We start from the raw sequence: 21,390 nt of genomic DNA on the forward strand, positions 1-21,390 counted from the left end.
AGCTCTTGTCGATTGGCTGGCCTGGGCATCCTTCATTGAACAACAGCGCGTGGATTGGTCCATGAGCGCGGGCGGAATCTTCCAGGGGCTTGCTCTTGAAGGCTCACGGAGAGAGAGTGTCGTCATGAGCGGTGGGTAGGAATTAAAACATTGGTGTTTATATTACATTGTACTTCGTAAAACAATTTGGTCTGTGTTAAACAAAACACATTGAACAGTTTGTGCTGGAAATTCCTTATGTTTGAGGTTGAGTAGGAGCATTGTGCAAGACAGCTATGCATTTCCGGAAAAGGGCTGCCTTTTTTCCAGTATCAAAGAGTTTGATTTGCTACGCGTATCTAGCTTAGCATACTAGCCAGTAAAACTGAATCCTGTTTGTAATTCCAGCTACCGTTAGCTATACATTGATGCTAATCATTTTTGATATTTCACATTAAAGCAAATTCCACATGCACGTATCGCCATGGGCTGTTTATTCCACTCAGTTTGAAAAGTCAGCTGCACTAAAAAGTATTTGCAATGCTATCTAATTGTTTCATTTCTGACTGCCAGTTAGCTTCTTGCTAACTAAACGGTTTGCTGGCTTTCTGTGTACGTTTGATGGCGGCGCTATTTTCAGGCCGCGCTCAAACCATTTTTCCCCTAAACACTAAATATCAGATTTTAAAGAGACAGTCACATTGGTCAATGTGTCCACAGTGCATATATCCACAGCGCATATTTTTTGTACAGTACAATTTTTTTATTGATACTCTCGCGATACATTCTCATGCTCGAGCTATTTGTGAGATTGCGTGAGAAGTCAGCCAGGTATAGTAGTCACCAACTCACTGTACACAAGTCGTAGCCCTCTGCTGTGCCCATTTGCTAGCTAGCATACTGTACTTTTGTTTAGGGCCTTTTAATTCTGTACTTCGTAGAGGAGGAGATGTAGTTGGCAATGCATGTGTCTGACAATCACTTTTTGTTGTCATAGACCCGCCCTTTTATTACTGATTAAAGGTCACGCAATTTACACACAGGTCTGCGGTGATTGGCATTCACGGGGTGGTAGCTAGCCATCCACAACTCATGTATTATAGTTGCAGTTTCCATTTCCTTTGTGAACTGTCTTATTTGAATGCCTTTACATGCGTTTAGGGCAAAACAGCTCCCTCAGATGTAATAATTTCCTGAATCTCTGCAGCAGAGGTATTGACAGTGACATCATTATTTTTGGTACTTGAAATGTGTTAGACTATTTACAGTATATGCACTGTGTTTCCATGTGTGTTGCAGATCAACAGGACAGTATGGCCACCACTGTTGCTGTCAGTCCCAGCGAGTATCTCCAGCCCTCTGCCACTTCCTCTCAAGTGAGTCATAGCTAGACTACTTCCTGCTTGTTCTTGGATGTGTAAATATCACCCAGTGGTGTCTTAAAAGTAACTAAGGGGTTCATTATTTGACTTTAGCTTGCATACTGAGTCCAGCAATGCCATCCTATTGTGAATCATGACGTTAGTAGTTTATGTATTTTATTGGTAGCCTATGGTGAGATGTAGCTTAACCTCCTGTATGTAAACTGTGTTCCACCTAGTGCTGGGTGAAATTCACGATGCGTCTCTTTTTAATTTTATTATTTCTTTTTATTTGTTTAACTTTTTCTCCAAGCTTTGTTGCACTAGAGTCATTCCACTTCAAAAAGCACAAGAAAGAGCATTTCACCATCTCAGATTGTTCAGAAATCGTTTCTGTAGTTAGAAACGCATAAGATTAGCATTCCTGAAACGTTTTGTTGAAATATAATTTGATATCTGATAAATGAAGCCAATTGATTGCACCCAAATTGGCCATTTTAATTTTTAGGATTCATATAATATTATTTTATTTATTTTTTTAATTTCACCTTTATTTAACCAGGTAGGCTAGTTGAGAACAAGTTCTCATTTGCAACTGCGACCTGGCCAAGATAAAGCATAGCAGTGTGAACAGACAACACAGAGTTACACATGGAGTAAACAATAAACAAGTCAATAACATGGTAGAAAAAAAAGAGAATCTATATACAATGTGTGCAAAAGGCATGAGGTAGGCAATAAATCGAATAATTACAATTTAGCAGATTAACACTGGAGTGATAAATCATCAGATGATCATGTGCAAGAAGAGATACTGGTGTGCAAAAGAGCAGAAAAGTAAATAAATAAAAGCAGTATGGGGGGTGAGGTAGGTAAATTGGGTGGGTAGTTTACAGATGGACTATGTACAGCTGCAGCGATCGGTTAGCTGCTCAGATAGCAGATTTTTAAAGTTGTTGAGGGAGATAAAAGTCTCCAACTTCAGAGATTTTTGCAATTCGTTCCAGTCGCAGGCAGCAGAGAACTGGAAGGAAAGGCGTCCAAATGAGGTTTTGGCTTTAGGGATGATCAGTGAGATACACCTGCTGGAGCGCGTGCTGCGGGTGGGTGTAGCCATCGTGACCAGTGAACTGAGATAAGGCGGCACTTTACCTAGCATAGCCTTGTAGATGACCTGGAGCCAGTGGGTCTGACGACGAACATGTAGCGAGGGCCAGCCGACTAGGGCATACAGGTCGCAGTGGTGGGTCGTATAAGGTGCTTTAGTAACAAAACTAATGGCACTGTGATAAACTGCATCCAGTTTGCTGAGTAGAGTATTGGAAGCTATTTTGTAGATGACATCGCCGAAGTCGAGGGTCGGTAGGATAGTCAGTTTTACTAGGGTAAGTTTGGCGGCGTGAGTGAAGGAGGCTTTGTTGCGGAATAGAAAGCCGATTCTTGATTTGATTTTGGATTGGAGATGTTTGATATGAGTCTGGAAGGAGAGTTTGCAGTCTAGCCAGACACCTAGGTACTTATAGATGTCCACATATTCTAGGTCGGAACCGTCCAGGGTGGTGATGCTAGTCGGGCGTGCGGGTGCAGGCAGCGAACGGTTGAAAAGCATGCATTTGGTTTTACTAGCGTTTAAGAGCAGTTGGAGGCCACGGAAGGAGTGTTGTATGGCATTGAAGCTCGTTTGGAGGTTAGATAGCACAGTGTCCAAGGAAGGGCCGGAAGTATATAGAATGGTGTCGTCTGCGTAGAGGTGGATCAGGGAATCGCCCGCAGCAAGAGCAACATCATTGATGTATACAGAGAAAAGAGTCGGCCCGAGAATTGAACCCTGTGGTACCCCCATAGAGACTGCCAGAGGACCGGACAACATGCCCTCCGATTTGACACACTGAACTCTGTCTGCAAAGTAGTTGGTGAACCAGGCAAGGCAGTCATTAGAAAAACCGAGGCTACTGAGTCTGCCGATAAGAATATGGTGATTGACAGAGTCGAAAGCCTTGGCCAGGTCGATGAAGACGGCTGCACAGTAATGTCTTTTATCGATGGCGGTTATGATATCGTTTAGTACCTTGAGCGTGGCTGAGGTGCACCCGTGACCGGCTCGGAAACCGGATTGCACAGCGGAGAAGGTACGGTGGGATTCGAGATGGTCAGTGATCTGTTTGTTGACTTGGCTTTCGAAGACCTTAGATAGGCAGGGCAGGATGGATATAGGTCTGTAACAGTTTGGGTCCAGGGTGTCTCCCCCTTTGAAGAGGGGGATGACCGCGGCAGCTTTCCAATCCTTGGGGATCTCAGATGATACGAAGGAGAGGTTGAACAGGCTGGTAATAGGGGGTGCGACAATGGCGGCGGACAGTTTCAGAAATAGGGGGTCCAGATTGTCAAGCCCAGCTGATTTGTATGGGTCCAGGTTTTCCAGCTCTTTCAGAACATCTGCTATCTGGATTTGGGTAAAGGAGAAGCTGGGGAGGCTTGGGCGAGTAGCAGCGGGGGGGGCGGGGCAGTTGGCCAAGGTTGGAGTCGCCAGGAGGAAGGCATGGCCAGCCATTGAGAAATGCTTGTTGAAGTCTTCGATTATCACGGATTTATCGGTGGTGACCGTGTTACCTAGCCTCAGTGCAGTGGGCAGCTGGGAGGAGGTGCTCTTGTTCTCCATGGACTTTACAGTATCCCAGAACTTTTTGGAGTTAGAGCTACAGGATGCAAATTTCTGCTTGAAAAAGCTGGCCTTTGCTTTCCTGACTGACTGCGTGTATTGGTTCCTGACTTCCCTGAACAGTTGCATATCGCGGGGGCTCTTCGATGCTATTGCAGTTCGCCACAGGATGTTTTTGTGCTGGTCGAGGGCAGTCAGGTCTGGAGTGAACCAAGGGCTATATCTGTTCTTGGTTCTGCATTTTTTGAACGGAGCATGCTTGTCTAATATGGTGAGGAAGTAACTTTTAAAGAATGACCAGGCATCCTCAACTGACGGGATGAGGTCAATATCCTTCCAGGGTACCCGGGCCAGGTCGATTAGAAAGGCCTGCTCGCAGAAGTGTTTTAGGGAGCGTTTGACAGTGATGAGGGGTGGTCGTTTGACCGCGGACCCGTGGCGGATACAGGCAATGAGGCAGTGATCGCTGAGATCTTGATTGAAGACAGCAGAGGTGTATTTGGAGGGCAGGTTGGTCAGGATAATGTCTATTAGGGTGCCCATGTTTACGGATTTAGGGTTGTACCTGGTGGGTTCCTTGATGATTTGTGTGAGATTGAGGGCATCAAGCTTGGATTGTAGGACTGCCGGGGTGTTAAGCATATCCCAGTTTAGGTCACCTAACAGAACAAACTCTGAAGCTAGATGGGGAGCGATCAATTCACAGATGGTGTCCAGGGCACAGCTGGGAGCTGAGGGGGGTCGGTAGCAGGCGGCAACAGTGAGAGACTTATTTCTGGAGAGATTAATTTTTAAAATTAGAAGTTCGAACTGTTTGGGCATAGACCTGGAAAGTATGACAGAACTTTGCAGGCTATCTCTGCAGTAGATTGCAACTCCTCCCCCTTTGGCAGTTCTATCTTGACGGAAAGTGTTATAGTTGGGTATGGAAATCCCAGAATTTTTGGTGGCCTTCCTAAGCCAGGATTCGGACACGGCAAGGACATCAGGGTTGGCAGAGTGTGCTAAAGCGGTGAGTAAGGCAAACTTAGGGAGGAGGCTTCTGATGTTGACATGCATGAGGCCAAGGCTTTTTCGATCACAGAAGTCAACAAATGAGGGTGACTGGGGACATGCAGGGCCTGGGTTTACCTCCACATCACCCGAGGAACAGAGGAGTAGTAGGATGAGGGTGCGGCTAAAGGCTATCAAAACTGGTCGCCTAGAGCGTTGGGGACAAAGAATAAAAGGAGCAGATTTATGGGCGTGGTAGAATAGATTCTGGGCATAATGTGCAGACAGGGGTATGGTGGGGCGCGGGTACAGCGGAGGCAAGCCCAGGCACTGGGTGATGATAAGAGAGGTTGTATCTCTGGACATGCTGGTCTCAATGGGTGAGGTCACCGCATGTGTGGGGGGTGGGACAAAGGAGGTATCAGAGGTACGGAGAGTGGAACTACAGGGTCCATTGCAAACCAAAACAATGATAATGATAACTAGCCTGAACAACAGTATGCAAGGCATATTGATATTTGAGAGAGACATACAATAAGGCATAAAGTGATTGCAGGTCTTGATTGGGAGAGCTAGCTAAAACAACAGGTAAGATAACAGCAGCAATAACAGGGTGCTAGTCTAACACAGCAACAACAGGTAAAAATGGCGACGACTAGGCAGAGAGGGTCGGATTAACTACACACAGATCCTGAGTTAAAGCACAGAGCCGACAGATAAAACACAAATAAACAGAATGGAGTACCGTGAATTAATGGACAGTCAAGCATGCATCAGCTATGTAGCCAAGTGATCATAGTGTCCAGGGGGCAGCCGTAGATGGAGCAGGGAGGCCTCCACTAAGCTAGCACGCAGCGTTTAAAGTTAGTAGCCCGGGGGGTGGTCTGCTCAGACGGAGGGGGTCTGCTCAGACGTGGTCGTGTCGACAGAGAATCCAAGCCGGATGGCGAAAGAGAGGTTGTGAATTGTAGAATTGTGTTTGCTAACTGGTGCTAGCTTCGTGGCAGTGGCGCTAGCTGCGCTAGCTGCAAGCTAGCTGTGAGGATCAGAAGTAGTGGCTCAGGGATTACGGCAGGAATCCGGCGTTGTTGTCGAGAGACAGTCCGATGCTGGTAAATTGGTGAGTAATATCCAGGCTAATAACAGGGCTGGTGTCTGTGCAGAAGGTAAAAGCTACTAGCAGCGGCAAAAAAATGGCTAAATTAGCTTGTAGCTGATTTAGACCAGTTGTAATGGATTGGCAGGGCTCTGTGTCGGCAAAAAAAGGTCCAGTCCAATTGGCAAAAGAGGTATTGTAGCCCAAGAATTCGCTGGTAGACCTCTTCGGCTAGCCGGCAGATGGGCCTAGCTCGAGGCTAGCTCAAGGCTAGCTGGTGCTTGCTTCGGGACAGAGGTGTTAGCCAGTAGTAGCCACTCGGTTGCAGCTAGCTAGCTGTGATGATACGGTGTAATTGTCCAGAGCTTGCGTCAGGAATCCGGTGATGTGGTAGAGAAAAAGCAGTCCTATATGCTCTGGGTTGATATCGCGCTTGCAGACTGGCAGGTATTGGCCCGAGCTGAAGCTGGCTGTGTCCGAGTTAAGGGTGAAGACCGCAGCAGTGGCTAACTGACTACTAGCTAGTAGCTAGTTATCTGGCTAGCTTCTGATTGGGGTTACGGTTCTAAAGTATAAAAAAATAGCAGGTCCGTACCACATTGGGTGAGGCGGAATGTAGGAATGTATATTCAGTTCCTAGATGGAAAGTAAAATTAAAATATATACGAAATGTATACGAAAAATACGAGGACTATTTACACGGGACAAGACAAGACAAACACACGTCCGACTGCTACGCCATCTTGGATTCGAATAAATATAGTACCTAACATCCAATTTGGACCATAATTCTTCCTAACAATTAGTAAGACATGAGTAATCCAATAAATGAATCAAAAGCCACCCACGCACCCCCCACGCCAAGCCCATCCAACAACCAGAATACAGTATCAGTTCTATCTCTAAGTAGTATGGAGCTACTGCGTGGAGTATTGTTTCTTCAACGTTTCTAATATATATATACACAGTTGAAGTTTACATACACCTTAGCCAAATACATTTAAACTAAGTTTTTCACAATTCTTGACATTTAATCCTAGTAAAAATTCCCTGTCTTAGGTCAGTTAGGATCACCACTTTATTTTTAAGAATGTGAAATGTCAGAAAAATAGTAGAGAGTGATTTATTTTAGCTTTTATTTCTTTCATCACATTCCCAGTGGGTCAGAAGTTTACATACACTCATTTAGTATTTGGTAGCATTGCTTTTAAATTGTTTAACTTGGGTCAACCGTTTCAGGTAGCCTTCCACAAGCTTCCCACAATATGTTGGGTGAATTCAACTTAGTGTATGTAAACTTCTGACCCACTGGAATTGTGATACAGTGAATGATAAGTGAAATAATCTGTCTGTAAACAATTGTTGGAAAAATTACTTGTGTCATGCATCCTAACCGACTTGCCAAAACTATAGCCTGTTAACAAGAAATTGGTGGAGTGGTTGAAAAACGAGTTTTAATGACTCCAACCTAAGTGTATGTAAACCTGCGACTATATATGAATCTGGTGATGTTTTTTCCCCGATGTTCAGAGAAATTAGCCTTTGAAGTCGCTTGCATTCTTTACCATAAATTAGTGTGAAAGTACCAAGTTTTTCTCTGTTGCTGCTGCTACTGTCACCACACCCTTTTAGTAATTTTGCCAGTCTCTTGTGTTTATTAAATGGATTAACATTTTCTTTGCAACTTTGGGTAGAAAACCAATAGCTTTTGCTCACGATGAAAGTAAATTGTGTGGTCAAGCCAGTCCTCCATGAAAGCAATTCAGGTTGACCTTCTCTTAGCTACCTAATGTTTCAACCCAACTCTCCTTGAATAATCCAAAACATTGCAGCTCTCTGAGAGGGCTATCCGTGTGGTGAATACTTTTTCTACAGGGCCAAAACTTTGATGGAGAAATGTGCTAGTGACTAAAATGTTGTGACAACCCTAATAAAATACAATTATAAACCATTGCATGGCAGTTGTATGTTTTTTAAATAAAATTATTAGAAAATATCTCTATGTAGTGTGATTAGTGACATTTACCATTATACCCAACCCAATATCATTACCATTGCAAAACACTATACAGTGTGTGTTTTAGGACTTTTTTATTATTGAAGACCGTTGGAGACCGTTGCATGGAAACCATTAGAACTGCTCTAGCCTAATGGTTTGCTTGATCGCCAATCATCAGGAATGGTCTAATCCAGACCTTTTTTAAGGGAGTAAAACAGATACAGAGGGGCCGTTTCCTGGACAAATTAAGCCCAAGAGAAGGAAAAACTGAATTGCTTTCATGGAGGACTGGCTTGAATTGTGAGGATGACCACACTATTTATTTTCATCATGAGCAATAGCTATTGGTTTTCTATCCAAAGTTGCAAAAACAATTTTGTGATACATTTAATAAACACAGGAGAACAACAAAGTGGATAAATGGTGTGGTGGCAGAAGCAGGAACAGCGGCATCTAGTGGGAAAAACTTGGTACTTTCACATTATTTTATGGTAAAGAATGCAAGCGACTTCAATGGCTATTTTCTCTGAACGGTGGGAAACATCACCAGATTCACCAGGAATACATTACAAATGATGAAGAAGCAATACTCCAAGCAGCAGTTCCATACTACTGTCAGACAGAGAACTGATACTGGTTGTTGGGGTGGAATTGGCGTGGGGTGTGGGAGGTCCGTGGGTGGCTTTTCATCATTTTATAAGATTCCTCATGTCTTACTCATTGTTAGCAAGAATTATTGTCCAAATCGGATGTTAGGTACTATATTTATGGAAGATTATAGGAATTCTACACATTTTAAAATGGGCAATTTGGGTGCAATCAATTAGCTTAATTTCTCAGAGATCAAATCATATTTCAACAAAATAATGTTTCAGGAATGCCAATCATATGTTTCTAACTACAGAAACAATTTCAGAGCAATCTGAGATGGTGGGTGTCATGGCTTGCTGAAATGACATGGATTGACCCACAATTAAAGGTCAATACACTGCATTTCAAACAGTCAGGAATAATCTAATGATTTCAGGGATTGTAAGAAATATACCTAGGCTAAATATAAGCCTTCCACCACCATAAAACACACAAATAATTTAACCTGCTTTTTTTGCAATAATCACTGATCTGGCGTTCATGTTCTTGTGATAGGCATTATAGAAAATTAACACGGTCTCATAAGAAATCTCTCAAGCACAAGCCCACGTGCCAGTGGGTAGCCAGCTAATCTTTATATTTAAAGTCTAGCCAACGTGGATCTATTTGCTTGCTAGCAGTGTAGAACAGTTGAACTGTTATGAATACACCCTGCTGTCAGTCTCCAACAGCCTGATCACTTTGTTTAGATGTTGAAATCAAGTGACCTACCTGGATAAGATGTTTATTTCTCAGAATGAGAACGAGTTGCCAATACCTTATATAAATGCGTCTTTTTATGCTCATTGCAAATGTATAAAACACAGGCTAGACAGCTAGCACATAACAGTATTTGGCTAAAATGCTGCTAGCGGTACATGGTACCGCAATGGTATTTGCTATCTGGAATCTTTGGGATGTCCCTACCCCATTGAAGTTGACAATTTTAAATGGTTGGGGCTAGGTAAGGTTTAGGGTAGGCACGTCCCAAGGATCACATATAGCACTAACCGTACTGCAATGCTGCGTGCGACAAACTGAGCATTCATTTTCCACAATCATGTTCATTGACACTCCCGTTTTAGTATGATCTGCTCTGTTCTAAATTTTGAAAGTTTAAACATAAAAAGGGTATTGTTAGAAGGGGAATTAACCGATTCTGTTGGACCAAACCTCAAATGCAAATAGCAAGTTGGAATTGCTTGTTGTCAGAGAGGAAGAAGTGATCTTGTTGTGAGTGGCAGGGGGAGGGGCTTGGTGTCTGTGCGAGTGGGAAGGTGCACAGTGCACACAGCACAGAAGGAGACGAGACCAAAAAGGGAAAAACGCTCATAAAAACGGACAAAAATAAAACTTTGATTCTTGTGATACAGGCATTTGGAACATTGCGCTAAAACATACATTCTAATTAAATAGGTCGCCCAGCCCTAGTTACAGCCCAATTCCATCCCTGGTTCAAAAAATGTGCCAAATACAAAAGGTGTAGACCTTACCATGAAATGCTTACTTACAAGCCCTTAACCAACAATGCAGTTTTAAGAAAAAGTTACGAAAATAGTTACTAAATAAACAAAAGATAAACCAAAAAAATGAAAGCGCAACAATACAATAACATGGCTATATACAGGGGGTACCGGTGCCGAGTCAATGTGCGGAGGTACTGGTTAGTCGAGGTAATATGTAGGTAGGGGTAAAGTGACTATGCATAGATAATAAATAGCAAGTAGCATCAGCGTAAAGGGGGGGGTCACTGCCTGGGTAGCCATTTGATTAGCTGTTTAGCAGTCTTATGGCATGGGGGTAGAAGCTGTTAAGAAGCCTTTTTGGATATAGACTTGGCGTTCCAGTACCGGTGGCAGAGAGAACAGTCTATGACTTGGGTGGCTGGAGTCTTTTGCAATTTTTAGGGCCTTCCTCTGACACCACCTGGTATAGAGGTCCTGGATGGCAGGAAGCTTGGCCCCTGTGATATACTGGGCCGAACGCACTACCCTCTGTAGCACCTTGCGGTTGGAGGCAGAGCAGTTGCCATACCAGGCGGTGATGCAACCAGTCAGGATGCTCTTGTCGTGCCCTCTTCACGACTGTCTTGGTGTGTTTGGACCATGATAGTTTGTTGGTGATGTGGACACCAAGGAACTTGAAGCTCTCAACCTGCTCCACTACAGCCCCGTCGATGAGAAAGGGCGCGTGCTCTGCCCTCCTTTTCCTGTAGTTCACAATCATCTCCTTTGTCTTGATTATCTTGAGGGAGAGGTTGTTGTCCTGGCACCACACTGCCAGGTCTTTGACCTCCTCCCTATAGGCTGTCTCATCGTTGTCGGTAATCAGGCCTACCACTGTTGTGTCCTCTGCAAACTTAATGATGGTATTGGAGTCGTGCTTGGCCACGCAGTCGTGGGTAAACAGGGAGTACAGGAGGGGACTAAGCACACATCCCCGAGGCGCCCCTTTGTTGAGGATCAGCGTGGCAGATGTGCTGTTGCCTACCCGTACCACCTGGGGGCGGCCCGTGAGGAAGTCCAGGATCCAGTTGCAGAGCGAGGTGTTTAGTCCCAAGGTCTTTAGCTTAGTGATGAGCTTTGAGGGCACTATGGTGTTGAATGCTGAGCTGTAGTCAATGAACGTAGGTGTTTCTTTTGTCCAGGTGGGAAAGGGCAGTGTGGAGTGCAATAGAGATTGCGTCATCTGTTTGGGTGGTGTGCAAATTGGAGTGGGTCTAGGGTTTCTGGCATGATGGTGTTGATGTGAGCCATGACCAGCCTTTCAAAGCACTTCATAGTCATTTAGGCATGTTACCTTTGTGTTCTTGGGCACAGGGACTATGGTGGTCTGCTTGAAACATGTAGGTATTACAGACTCGGTCAGAGAGAGGTTGAAAATGTCAGTGAAGACACTTGCCAGTTGGTCAGCGCAGCGCATGCTCGTAGTACACGTCCTGCTAATCCGTCTGGCCCAGGAGCCTGGTGAATGTTGACTGTTTAAAGGACTTACTCACATTGGCTACGGAAAGCGTGATAATGGTTGTCGAGAACAGCTGGTGCTCTCATGCATGCTTCAGTGTCGAAGTGCGCATAGAAGTAATTTAGGTCGTCTGGTAGGCTTGTGTCACTTGGCAGCTCGCGGCTGGGCTTCCCTTTGTAGTTCGTAATAGTTTGCAAGCCCTGCCACATCCAACGAGCGTCAGAGCCAGTGCAGTAGCATTCAATCTTAGTCCTGTATTTACGCTTTGCCTGTTTGATGGTTTGTCAGAGGGCACAGTGGGATTTCTTATAAGCATCCGGGTTAGAGTCCTGCTCCCTTTAAAGCAGCAGCTCTACCCTTTAGCTCAGTGAGGATGTTGCCTGTAATCCATGGCTTCTGGTTGGGGTATGTACGTACGGTTACTGTGGGGATGATGTCATCGATGCACTTTTTGATGAAGCTGGTGACTGATGTGGTATACTCCTCAATGCCATTGGATGAATCCCAGAACATATTCCAGTCTGTGTTAGCAAAGCAGTCCTGTAGCTTAGTATCTGCATCATCTGACCACTTCCGTATTGAACGAGTCGCTGGTACTTCCTGCTTTAGTTTTTGCTTGTAAGCAGGAATCAGAAGGATATAATTATGCTCAGATTTGCCAAATGGAGGGCGAGGGAGAGTTTTGTACGCGTCTCTGTGTGTGGAGTATAGGTGGTCTAGTTTTTTTCCCTCTGGTTGCACATGTAACATGCTGGTAGAAATTAGGTAAAAATAATTTAAGTTTCCCTGCATTTAAGTCCCCGGCCACTAGGAGCATAGCCTTAGGATGAGCATTTTCTTGTTTGCTTATGGCCATATACAGCTCGTTGAGTGCGGTCTTAGTGCCAGCATTGGTTTGTTGTGGTAAATAGACATCTATGAAAAATATATATGAAAACTCTCTTGGTAAATAGTGTGGTCTACAGCTAATCATGAGATACTCTACCCTCAGGCGAGCAAAACCTCAAGACTTCCTTAATATTAGATTTCGTGCACCAGCTGTTGTTGACAAATAGACACAGACCGCCACCCCTTGTCTTACCGGAGACAGCTGTTTTGTCTTGCCGATGCATGGAAAACCCAGCCAGCTGTATGTTATCCATGTCGTCGATCTGCCACGACTCGTGAAACCTAAGATATTACAGTTTTTAATGTCCCGTTGGTAGGATAGTCTTGAACAGAGCTCATCCAGTTTATTCTTCAATGACTGGACGTTGGCCAATAGGATGGATGGTAGAGGCGGGTTACCCACTTGCCGACAAATTCTCACAAGGCACCCGGACCTGCGCCCCCTGTATCGGCGTTGCTTCTTCATGCGAATGACAGGGATTTGGCCCAGGTCTGGTATCGGCAGTAAATCATTTGTGTCCGACTCGTTGCACCCCTAACCATTTGTCCCTCTCTCTTTGGTCCTGTCTACAGGACTCCCAGCCCTCCCCACTGGCCCTCCTGGCCGCCACCTGTAGTAAGATCGGCCCCCCTGCTGCTCAGGCCCCTGTCAGTGCCCCTCCTACCCAACCCCAACCTCGCCGTCTCCTCCCCATCAAGCCCGCCCCCATCGCCCCCGCCCCTCCCAAAAACCTGGGCTTCCTGTCCGCTAAAGGAAATGTGATCCAGCTGCCAGCGGGCCTGGGCTCCAACAACCCCGGCACACCCATCGTCCTCACCATCCAGCAGAGCCCTGGTCGCTCGAATCAAACATCCAACATCCAATACCAGGTGATGCCGCAGCTGGGAGGCACACAGACCATCCAGATGATGCAGCAGGGCGGACAGATCCAGCTCATCCCGGGTACCAACCAGGCCATCATCACCACGCCCATGACGGTCCCCCAGCCGCAGCCCGCTGCCACGCCCATCACCCCGCAGAAGACGGTGGCCATCAAGCCGTCCCCCAGGGGGCGGAAACCCAATGCAGCCAACGTGGTGCGGCTGCACAGCGGGCTCACGCTGCCCCTCAACGTAGCCACCGGAGAGGAGCCAGCGGCAGCTCCTCCCCCGCCAACAAAAGGCAGACGAGGAAGGAAGAAGCTAGTGGCAGCAGCCCCTCCACCACAGACCATCTCTCTGCCCCCCGAGCAGATGGAGACGATATTGTTAGAAGCCGGGGAGAATATTATTCAGGTATGTTTGTTTTTCTGCTGCATTTGGTGTGGGATCAACCATGACTGGTGGACCAGTTCACTTGCTTGATTGGGATACAAATGGGTACTAATTACTGAATGTGTCTACAATGCTTGTGAGTGTGTGTGTGTAAATGAGTATCTAATGATTTCATCTGTATTTCTCAAACTCAAAATGCTATGCTTTACGTGAGGGTTAGCCTACTCTATCACCCCTTCAACCTCCAATATTGGGGTCCCTGTATGAGTAAGTGTTGGATAGATTTAGGGCTGTGTTTCATTGCTGCTCTCTTGGTGTTCTCCCCAGGCGGGGAACCAGCTCCTGATCGTGCAGAACACCGGGTCGGGCCAGCAGCAGCTGGTGCAGTTGGTGCAGCAGAAACAGGAGCAGCAGGTGGTCCAGATCCCCCAGCAGGCCCTGAAGGTGGTGCAGGCCGCCTCCGCCACCCTGCCTCAGGTCCCCCAGAGACAGCCTGCACCCAGCCTGCAGCCAGAGCCCACTCAGGTACACACACAAGTTGTTAGAGATCATCAATGTAGCTCTCTCAGCAAACTGACAGATCTAGGAGTTACTCCGAGTATTTAGTTAGGATGCAAGGTGATTTGTAGATAGGTCAGTCTGAAGTTGTCAATGTAGTCATGCACACAGGCCACTCACACACACAAAACACCTACAGGTGCTGCATGCACACCACCTCTCTACACTCACTCCAGGCTATCCACATGTTTATTTATTTTATTTTAATTTATTTCACCATTTTAACTAGGCAAGTTAGTTAAGAACAAATTCGGATTTACACTGACGGCCTACCAAAAGGTAAAAGGTCTCCTGCGGGGACGGGGGCTGGGATTCAAAATAAAATATAGGACAAAACGCACATTACGACATGAGACAACACTACATAAAGAAAGACCTAAGACAACAACACAGCATGGTAGCAACACCACATGACAACAACATAGAAGCATCAAAACATGGTACAAACATTATTGGGCACAGACAACAGCACAAAGGGAAAGAAGTTAGAGACAACAATACATCACGCGAAGCAGCCACAACTGTCAGTAAGAGTGTCCATGATTGAGTCACATGCGCACATGCGCTTTCCAAACAGCTGAAATGTAATGAAACCATAAAAGTGGAAGTGGGACTTGAATTCAGAAATGTGTCCTAATCTGACAGATTTGTTCCATGTTAGTCTGACACCCTTGTGCTCCTCTTAGCTGCTGATCAAAACGGCATCAGGCGAATGGCAGACTGTGCAGCTCCAGGAAACCACAGTTTCCACAGCAACAACGGCCTCCAGCATGGTCACCACCCTGTCGTCCGTGGGGGCCACCAAGCGAACACTGGCGGGGGGCAGGAAGGAGAGGACCCTACCAAAAATAGCTCCGGCGGGGGGGATGATAGCATTGAACGCGGCCCAGCTCTCTTCGGCGGGCCAGGCCGTGCAGACTATAAACATCAACGGGGTCCAGGTGCAAGGAGTGCCCGTCACCATCACCAATGCAGGAGGTGTGTGTGTGTGTGTGTGTACTGTTGTGTTCGTGACAAATATAAAAAGTGCTTGTCCGTATCCAAATCCACAAGGGCATATCCATATCCTGTCTATTTCCATACTGTCTTCCTTTAAAAATGGTTTGCATTCCAATGGACTTTTAGCAAGCTAATGGAGGCCTGCATGTGTGTGTCAGTATGTGTGTTTGGGCATGTCTGTGTAAAGTATGTTTATATATGTACAATATATGTTTATTACTCATCTGCAATATGTTAAAGTTTCTCTACTGTTCTTTCAGGGCAGCAGCACCTGACAGTGCAGACGGTGCAGGGCGGTGCCCTCCAGCTGGGCGGCGTGACCTCCCAGGGCCACCAGGTGCAGATGGAGCAGACTCTGGCTCTGGAGTTGCAGGGCCAGCCTGGGGAGAAGAAACGCCGCATGGCCTGCACCTGCCCCAACTGTAAGGACTCCGAGAAGAGGCAAGTGGCTCTTACTAGCAAACTAGAGACAGGCCTGAGCACCTGGTGGGAAAAAAACATGATATACAGTATAAACCCATATATTTTTTTACCAATATGGAAAGTCTTGGTTGATACAAACTGATATCTGTATGGCAAAGTGTACTCTTTTGTGAGTTTGGGGCAGGGAAACAACCACGATTGCAAGCAACTACTTTCCATCCTCCTGCTCTTAATACCTGTGCACCAAGCAGAAATATAGTGAATACACTACATGACCAAAAGTATGTGGACACCTGCACGTCAAACATCTCATTCCAAAATCATGGGTATTAATATGGAGTTGGTCCCCCCTTTGCTGCTATAACAGCCTCAACTCTACTGGGAAGGCTTTCCACTAGATATTGGAACATTGCTGCGGGGACTTGCTTCCATTCAGCTACAAGAGCATTAGTGAGGTCGGGCATTGATGTTTGGCGATTAGGCCTGGCTCGCATTCGGAATTCCAATTCATCCCAAGGGTGTTCAATGGGGTTGAGGCCAGGGCTCAAGTTCTTCCACACCGATCTTGACAACCATTTCTATATGGACCTTGTTTGGGTACGGGGACATTGTCATGCTGAAACAGGAAAGGGCCTTCCCCAAGCTGTTGGCACAAAGTTGGAAGCACAGAATCGTCTAGAATGTCATTGTATGCTCTAGCGTTAAGATTTCCCCTCACTGGAACTAAGGGGCCTAGCCCGAACCATGAAAACCTGCCCCAGATCAATATTCCTCCTGCACCAAACTTTACATTTGGCACTATGCATTGGGTCAGGTAGCGTTCTCCTGGCATCCGCCAAACTCAGATTCGTCCGTTGGACTGCCAGATGGTGAAGCATTATTCATCACTCCAGAGAACGCACTTCCAGTGTCCAATAGCGGCGAGCTTTACACCACTCCTGTCGATGCTTGGCATTGCGCATGGTGATCTTAGGCTTGTGTCCGGCTGCTCGGCCATGGAAACCCATTTCATTAAGCTTCAGACGAACAGTTCTTGTGCTGACGTTGCTTCCAGAGGAACTCGGTAGTGAGTGTTGCACCCGAGGGCCACCGATTTTTACGCACTTCAGCACTCGGCGGTCCCTTTCTGTGAGCTTGTGTGGCCTACCACTTCCCGGCTGAGCCGTTGATGCTCCTAGACGTTTCCACTTCACAATACAGCACTTACAGTTGACCGGGGAAGCTCTAGCAGGGCGGAAATTTGACGAACTGACTTGTTGGAAAGGTGGCATCCTATGACGGTGCCACGTTGAAAGTCACTGAGCTCTTCAGTAAAGGCCATTCTACTGCCAATGTTTGTCTATGGAGGTTGCGTGGCTGTGTGCTTGATTTTATACACCTGTCAACAACCGGTGTGGCTGAAATTGCCAAATCCACTAATTTGAAGGGGTGTCCACATACTTTTGTGTGTGTATATATAGTGTAGTTACGTTTGTGTTTTCTGTGTTGTGCAGGCCCGGCGAGGTGGGGAAGAGGAAGCACATCTGTCACATCCCGGGCTGCGAGAAGACGTTCCGGAAAACGTCCCTCCTCCGGGCCCATGTGCGTCTGCACACCGGCGAGCGGCCCTTCGTCTGCAACTGGGTCTTTTGCGGCAAACGCTTCACGCGCAGTGACGAGCTGCAGCGACACGCCAGGACACACACAGGTCTGTCCACCGCAGGAGACACACTGATACACACTGTAGGATGAATGTAAGTCAGTCTGCAAAACACTCACTGGGCAATGTTCAGTAAGGAACACCGTAGCAAACATTTTTCAATGGATAAAATTCTGTGTTCTTATTGGACAAGTTCAGATAGTACCTCCCCTGTTTTTGAAAACGTTTTCCCCCTACTGAACACACCCCAGGACACACACTCAGGAGGTACGTACACCGCAAGGTTAGCACAAGTCAGTCGACAATGCTCCAAATGCCAAATCATTCTCATACACCATTGTTTTCACCACGTCAGGACTCAAGCAGACGATGCACATACAGTATGTTAGTTTTGCTGCAGTTTCCAGGACTCAAGCAGGCACTCAGATTTGTAGCAGAGATTTCCTTGCAACAGAGAAGAATGGTATTGCTGTTTCATAGTTTTGTGTTATGCACGAAAATTAAACCACTAATTTATTCTGTCTTTTCCTTGCAGGAGACAAGCGCTTCGAGTGCAACCAGTGTCAGAAACGGTTCATGAGGAGCGACCATCTCACGAAGCATTACAAAACACACATAAACACCAAGAACTTGTGAGCTTTGCTGTATACCGACTGTATACACAGACATGCCCTGATGAACTAAACCCCATAGAGGGCCGCAGGAGAGGATACCAAGAGAGTAGTCCCAAAAAGGCCCCATACGCCCCATTCTCCCCCACAGAGGCTTTGTAGCCTGGTGTACAAACCAATCCTCCCCCTCACGGACTCAACTGTTCCAGTCAAGTTATTAATGATACAAATATATATAATTACGGACAGCAGGCTTACTTACGTAGGCAGAATGCGTAGAACAGCGAAAGGCGGTCTCCCAGAAAGACAGACAAGCGTGGCTGCTGTGTTCTGATGACCTCACGCTCTGAGCGCCATATCCAAATCCAGTCACCAGGCCTGAGGGAGGAATGAGAGCAAAACTGATAGATTTAGTCTACCAAAGTACCCGAGCCCAAAGGAGACTCCAGCCACTCTTGCCCCTTCTTGTTTTTCCATATTTTATTATTTTCAATATTAATAATAACAAATACTATTTTTGTTGAAGCTCCAGAATAAGGTTTTTTCAAAGTTGGTCCTCAAGCCCCACGAGTATCCAAGGTACTTTTTTCAGTCAAACAAATCCTATTCAGTAAATTGCACTACATGCATATCCTTTTACATGGTTTGAACGGTATTTGTAATTCTATTGTTGTTCAATATCAAAGTAATATTATTGATTTTCCAACAAATAAATTATTTGGTTGGAAAGAAAACATGCATACCTATGAGGCCTTGGTGACCACTTTGAAACCTTACACAGTTCCAGACTCGGAAAACCCAAGTTGGCAAAAGATTTTGTGCATATGCGTACAAACATACATTCACTCATACATGGGCAAATATAGATATTTATGATGTTCAGACATAATACCCTTTTCGGGAGGTTTTTTGTAAATCGAAAATGTAATTTAGGTTTTGGCATTTGTTTGTTTGAGTAAAGAGTTACAAATTATTTTGAATACAGACTCCCTCCTAATGAGTTTAAATGTAGTGCATTGCTATGTGTATATCATTATGATATTAACTAAATATGTCCCAAATATTGGTCTGGCGTGACAATCATGTCATAAGATGCAACAAAAAAAATCGACATTAAAATGCTTTCTCGGGCCTGTCACCAGTTATTAGATTACATTAGAAGTCATAACTTGTCTATTATGATCTACATTAAGATCCGTTTGAGGCAAATATGTTTGATGAAACATTTCCGATTCGTATGACATAAAAATTGACAAGCTATCTACTATTATTTATCTAAGGTTTCTGGTGTTTCAATTCCTTTAACAGTCAAGGAAGAACACCAGCACTAAACCTTTACTCAATATGTTCTGTTCAATGAATACATATTGACTGTTTATGTAGCTAACTGCATAACAGCGTACATTTTTAATATTTTTCTTTCAAATATTTAATTAACTACTCGGAAAGATTTATACATGTCCCCAACAAAAAAAATGATCCTCATGCATTTTAAAATGAGATCAACATTTCATTGAATAGCCCATATGAAAATCATGTCCAGTATGTCTGGATGCCTCAACTGGGCCTTGGGGACGGAAAGAAAGTCCTGCTCATATTTATGTTTGTATTGTATGTCCTGAATGTGTATATACAATGTGTCTGGGAGACACAGTAAAATGTAGGATAGAAAGTTACACTGCCTTGTATTTTGGCCGGCCTGGCCAGAGCTGAAGGAAGTGGACTCTGTACAGTGTGAAAGGAAAATGCGTAATGTGACATTGTATAGCTTCATTCCTGCTTTGTACACCATTACTTCTAGATGATCCCTTTTCTATCGAATTTAAAGTTGCCTTAGACAGTTGCACCCAGTATTTAAAGAGATTTCTGTCTAATTTCCAGGGAATGGCATTTGTAGAATTCCTTTTATTTTTGTCTAACTTATGTTACATAATGCCAATGTTTATGTGCACTGACTTGAGCCCAGGTTGAAAATGTGTGATTTTTTTATTTGATTTTTAAGTAATGATCAGTGGATGAGTTATTTTACCTAAACTGAAAAGGTCCTAATGTTGGTCTCAGTGAACCAGGTGCTTTTCCCTCTCTAAACCTGATCTACCACAGTAATAGATACAGACCCTGTGTATGTCTGAAATGGCACCCTAATTCCTATATTGTGCACTACTTTCAACCATAGCTCCATGGTCTCTGGTCAGAAGTAGTGCACTATATAGGGAATAGGGTAACATTTCAGACTTCCTTTGTTTAACAGGAGTCCTCAGATATCCAGCTATTGCCCATCTTTTATAACTTGTATTAAGGCGCTTACTACAGGTGCTTGCTCCTTTTTTACAGTCACCCACCCCCTCAATAAAGCATTCAAACTGTATTCTGTGTTGTCCTTCTTCATCCAGGTCCCATCAGCCTTCACGAGAGACTTCCCTCACTGAGAACCATAGGGTGAATTTTGAAAAAGGTGTGTTTGTGTATAAGTATTTACCTGGCTGTCATTTGTCTTACATGGGGCAGCAGGTAGTCTAGATCATTGGGCCAGTAACTGAAAGGTTGCTGGTTTGAATACCTGAGCTGACAGGTGAAAAAAATCTGATGTGCCCTTGAGCAAGGCACTTAACCCTAATTGCTCCTGTAAGTTGCTCTGGATAAGAGTGTCTGCTAAATCAGGGTTTCCCAAACTAGTCCTGGGGCCCCGCCCTGAGTGCAAGTTTTGGTTTTTGCCCTATGACTACACAGCTGATTTCAAATATCCAACTCCTCATCAAGCTTTGATTATTTTAATCAGCTGTGTAGTGCTCGGGCAAAAAACATATATATTTTTTAACTACCTTTTATTTAACTAGGCAAGTCAGTTAAGAACAAATTCTTATTTACAATGACGGCCTACCCCGGCCAAACCCAGACGACGCTGGGCCAGTTGTGCGTCGCCCCGACACTTGGGCCGAGCTTGGGAAACCCTATGCTAAATGTGCATGGCTAATGAGAAAATAAAATTGTATTTTCTGAAAAAAGGATTGAGTGATTCCAAGCTATAGGGTCTCGGTGCTGTATCCCCTTTCTGGATTGATGTCTGGACAGTTGACTTCAGAAATAAATGTGTTTGCCACATGTTCTTTAGGGTTAAAGCAAACTTAAGTCGATCTCAGATCGATTGCCTGCGGGGCCAAGTTAACCTCCACTTTCATGTAAAATAATAAGTCATGACCATTGTGTTTTTAGGGAAAGAGGATAACTTTGTACATGTATTAAGCTGTAAGTTTGACCAATTCCAGTCCCCTTGCTTTGGGGGTTCAGTGTCCACCTTGGGATCATTTTTATGTAGAAGGACTGAAGCACTGTTCTG

The 21,390-nt window shown here is 45.1% G+C and overlaps 1 protein-coding gene across 1 annotated transcript; it reads left to right on the forward strand.

Annotated features, from left to right (window-relative positions):
* The first annotated feature begins 12 nt into the window (after nt 1-12).
* LOC139567631 (transcription factor Sp2-like) lies at nt 13-20,421 on the forward strand. The gene is made up of 8 exons (XM_071389013.1): nt 13-131; nt 1,279-1,355; nt 13,143-13,844; nt 14,151-14,348; nt 15,068-15,359; nt 15,641-15,821; nt 17,297-17,490; nt 17,978-20,421. The coding sequence occupies exons 1-8, from the start codon at nt 62-64 to the stop codon at nt 18,076-18,078; spliced, it is 1,815 nt and encodes a 604-aa protein (XP_071245114.1). The 5' UTR covers nt 13-61; the 3' UTR covers nt 18,079-20,421.
* The last annotated feature ends 969 nt before the right edge of the window (nt 20,422-21,390 follow it).

This window comes from Salvelinus alpinus, chromosome 2 (genome assembly GCF_045679555.1).
Source record: "Salvelinus alpinus chromosome 2, SLU_Salpinus.1, whole genome shotgun sequence".
Classification (NCBI taxonomy): Eukaryota; Metazoa; Chordata; class Actinopteri; order Salmoniformes; family Salmonidae; genus Salvelinus; species Salvelinus alpinus.

What these genes read in the sequence shown, in the direction of transcription:
- LOC139567631 (XM_071389013.1), top strand. Translation starts at nt 62, where the DNA reads ATGAGCGCGGGCGGAATCTTCCAGGGGCTTGCTCTTGAAGGCTCACGG. An exon ending in TGCAGCCAGAGCCCACTCAG is followed by an intron (nt 14,349 to 15,067) that starts GTACACACACAA and finishes TGCTCCTCTTAG; the next exon opens with CTGCTGATCAAAACGGCATC. An exon ending in TGTAAGGACTCCGAGAAGAG is followed by an intron (nt 15,822 to 17,296) that starts GCAAGTGGCTCT and finishes TGTGTTGTGCAG; the next exon opens with GCCCGGCGAGGTGGGGAAGA.